The sequence below is a fragment of the Arctopsyche grandis genome, chromosome 2 (genome assembly GCF_051622035.1).
Source record: "Arctopsyche grandis isolate Sample6627 chromosome 2, ASM5162203v2, whole genome shotgun sequence".
In the NCBI taxonomy this organism is placed as follows: domain Eukaryota; kingdom Metazoa; phylum Arthropoda; class Insecta; order Trichoptera; family Hydropsychidae; genus Arctopsyche; species Arctopsyche grandis.
Window position 1 is genome coordinate 25,736,459 of NC_135356.1, and position 3,749 is coordinate 25,740,207.

Genomic DNA, 3,749 nt, shown 5'->3' on the forward strand with positions numbered 1-3,749 from the left:
ACTTGATCCTTTCAATACTAATTCCCAAAAATATTCTTATCTGCAGCGCGTTTATCGTATGTTTAACGGAGAGCTGAATGAGGTTGATCTATTTGGTATTTCCCTACTAATTCAGGTCTAACATCAAGAGAATCTTGACCGATTGATTCATTTCTTCTCCTATTCTATTTTTCCAATATTTCCAATATTTTTATACATTAGTTTAGTTATGTAATGTGCTATTTAATCATATTATAGCTTTCATTCTTTTCCTTTTCATTTGTTTATTTTGTATTTACCTTTTTCATTTGTTTTATATTTTTAAATTTCAATTTCTTCTTATATTCTATTTTAAAACCTTTTCCCAATATTTTAATACTATAGTTTAATTATGCAATGTTCTACATATTTTGTCATGCCTTTATTCTTTACTTTTAAATTTGTTTTCCTTATATTTATCTTTTTCATTTTTGTAAAAATCTGTTATTGGACTCGGATGTTACATATATTATTTATTTACTATTTGTTTTTTTTATACATATCTATGTACATCCTGTCTGTTGATTTTTCAATAAATAAAATAAAATAAAATAAAATAAAAATAATTGACGCGCGGGCTACGGAAATTTTGAGATGATGACAGGAGAGTCGTCAGTACCTAAAGTGTTAAATAAAATGCTCAATATATTTTTCAGATTTTTTATTAAAGACAGATAGTGAAGATACAATAAAATATCTTAAATTTTATTTTAAAAGTTAACGTATTTCGTCGATTTTAGATAATACCGCCGTCATTACATCAACGAACGCCACTATTACATTTTTAACTTGGGCTCTCAGTAACATTTGCATTATTCTATAAAAGAAAAATAAAAAAAAATAAGCAACATGCACAACAACAACAAAATTACATCAACAAAGATTATATTTTTAATGAAAAAAAGTCATACAAAGCACGCTCCGACATATCTGTATCAGTTGCTGACTCGTCTACACTCACTGGTAACTGAGCAGCTGTATTGGGAACAGTTTTTGACTCATCTACCTGTACGTCTACGTCCACTTGAGTCAAACAATCTGTGTTGCCGTCAGATTCAGGTTCTTTCAGTAAAACTTGCGATGGGGAATCAACTTCGTACCTCGGTTTGCTTATAAGCATCTGTGAGGTCGACCCTATCATATCAATAGGCAAATTTCGGGCAACACTTCGGGTTCTATAGTAGACATTTTGGGCTCGATTGAATCCAGAACCATACTTGAAGATCAAAATAAAAAAACATAAACAAAAAATAATCTAAAATATAAATAAATGTATATAAAACAGTGGAGATTTAAACAAGCAATCACTGACGATTATTCTTCCAGTGATCTTATTTACTCGCTTTTGGCAGAAGTAGCAGAGTACACCACGGGAGAGGTGTTCAATTTTATACGCCTCTTTCACGATTTTTTGAACTTTCGATATCCTCGTGAAAGGGAACCTACAAATCAAAATACATATTAAATATTGTTATAACAATCCGATTCGATCAGAATCTGCAACGCGATGTCAATTCGCAAAATATTATACATTGTACATCTATGTATAATACAAGTGTAGTTAAATAGATATGAATACATACATATTAATGTATTATATGTACATAATTGTAGAATATCGTCATTGCAAGCGCAATTTATATTCAGAATACTTTTAAAAATGGTGCATTCGCAATATCCGCTCGCCGGGTACATCTGTTAGTGTTACATAAATAAAGTAAATTTCACTGCAGCCTTTGTTTAAAAATTGCTTTGAATAATACCTATTTATATATAGTCTGGGCCATTTTTAAGCACATCTGTGAACTCGGCTGTCGTTTCAGTTAAATAAGTGTGATATTTACCTAATCGATTTCCGGCTGCAGATCAAGCAACCTCCCTTTGAAAAGTGCATCCTTCCTTTAGTCACAGGCACCATATTACCTGAAAATGAAATGTAATTTATATCAATTATTAAATATGAATGTATGTATGTATTTTGTCATACGTCTGTATATGTTCAGAAAAGTCAGTCAAAGTCAAAGTAAAAAAAACATAATTATTTTAAGTAAACTATTAATAATTTTCGCATATAGGTAAAAAAAAGAAAAGCTTAAACATTTAAAATAAAATACAAAAATAATAATAGAGTAAGATAATTAGAGAAAACAAAAAGAAAAAAAAAATAGAAATAACAGTATAATAAAAATATCAAAATAATAAGAATAATAAAACGATAATAATATGATAAAAATTATGAAACAAAAAAAATAATATAATATATAACAAAAAACAAAAAGACAAAATAAATACATCAAGTATTTATTCATAATATAATAATAAACAATGATAATCAATGATTTAGATGACAATTGACGTTAGAATTGAAAATAAAGTGCGTTTAGAAACATAAGAAAGAACCAATAATTAAAAATGAAAATAAAAACCATAATATTATATATAGGTAGAATTGATAGAGTGCGTAAAGATAGACGTATAAGCTTACGTGCATAGGTAAACATAGACATATGTATATAAATGAACATGCATTAGTAATTATAAATAAAGATATAGAAGTATTGTTCAAATAATAATCATTGATGGTAGTAAATGAATTTGAATATATATTAATAAAGTGAAATATGGAATTAATTAGTTTGTATGCTTTAATAATAATATTTATATTGAGATAATAATTAGTAATAGAAGTGAAATTATAGTTATAAATAGAGCAACAAGTATGGAAGAAAATACAGTAAAAAATATAGTAAAAAATGTAATTGCATGCCTAAGTATATGTAATTATAAATGAAGATATAGAATTAATTATCAAATAATAATTATTGATGATAGTATATTTATAGAATCTTTTTTAAATCGTTCAAAGTCTTTACGTTCAGTATCTTTGAAGTGGAGTTTTTTCTTATAAGTTTGTTCGAATTTCTTACCCAGACGTATTGAAACCCCTTATCTTTAGCATAGAATTTTGTTTTGGTCAAAAGTTGTTTATTGGCAATGGTTAATTGATCGTTTATGTAGATTTTGGTATTATCAACACCAACACCTATATCGTTAACACCTATATCGTATATCGTTAACCGTGAGATTATTGTGTTTTCGGGTAGCCCTTTTACGAGCTCCCAATTTATTGTAGCCCCCTTCCGTAATGTAGGCACAATTAAAATCGTAGTGCCTATTACAAATACCACATTGAACACCATTAGAAAATTGCGTTTCACAAGATGCGCAACACTGCATGATTGCCAAATTGAATTGAACTAAAGGCTGACAATCTATGAAATTCACTCTGCGAACGTGAATGTACGGACTACCCACTTGAAACTTGAAATGATATTTTTTGTGATTATTATGAGTATATTGAGAATATTTTATAAGTACGAATTAAAAATAGCACTAAAGGAACAAACTTTGTTGATAGATTTTTTCAAGACCGTTTAGGTACTTTAAAAATTATTTATGGTAGAGCGGTAGTGGTGCGAATGGGTCAGCGATCGACAACGATCGACGACGAACTGATATATTACCGTAGACCTCACTCTGGAAAACACGCCTTCGTACTGACGTACATAGAAACGAGACACGTTTTTTGCATTGCATATTTAAATTCTGATATTCACCATATTGTTCCCATTGGTTTCAAATTCAAGCATGTCAGTAGAACCCTTTCTAAATTATCAACCCACTTATTAAAAAATATGCATACAAATATACAATCCCATAATATGATTCAG

At 28.7% G+C, this 3,749-nt stretch overlaps 1 protein-coding gene across 1 annotated transcript; it reads right to left on the reverse strand.

Moving 5' to 3' along the window:
• Positions 1-671: 671 nt before the first annotated feature.
• On the reverse strand, positions 672-3,532 carry LOC143922762 (uncharacterized). Its single transcript, XM_077446101.1, has 5 exons — positions 3,426-3,532; positions 1,863-1,941; positions 1,331-1,460; positions 930-1,234; positions 672-835 (listed from the first exon to the last, which is right to left on the reverse strand). The coding sequence occupies exons 2-5, from the start codon at positions 1,934-1,936 to the stop codon at positions 736-738; spliced, it is 609 nt and encodes a 202-aa protein (XP_077302227.1). The 5' UTR covers positions 1,937-1,941; positions 3,426-3,532; the 3' UTR covers positions 672-735.
• Positions 3,533-3,749: the final 217 nt, after the last annotated feature.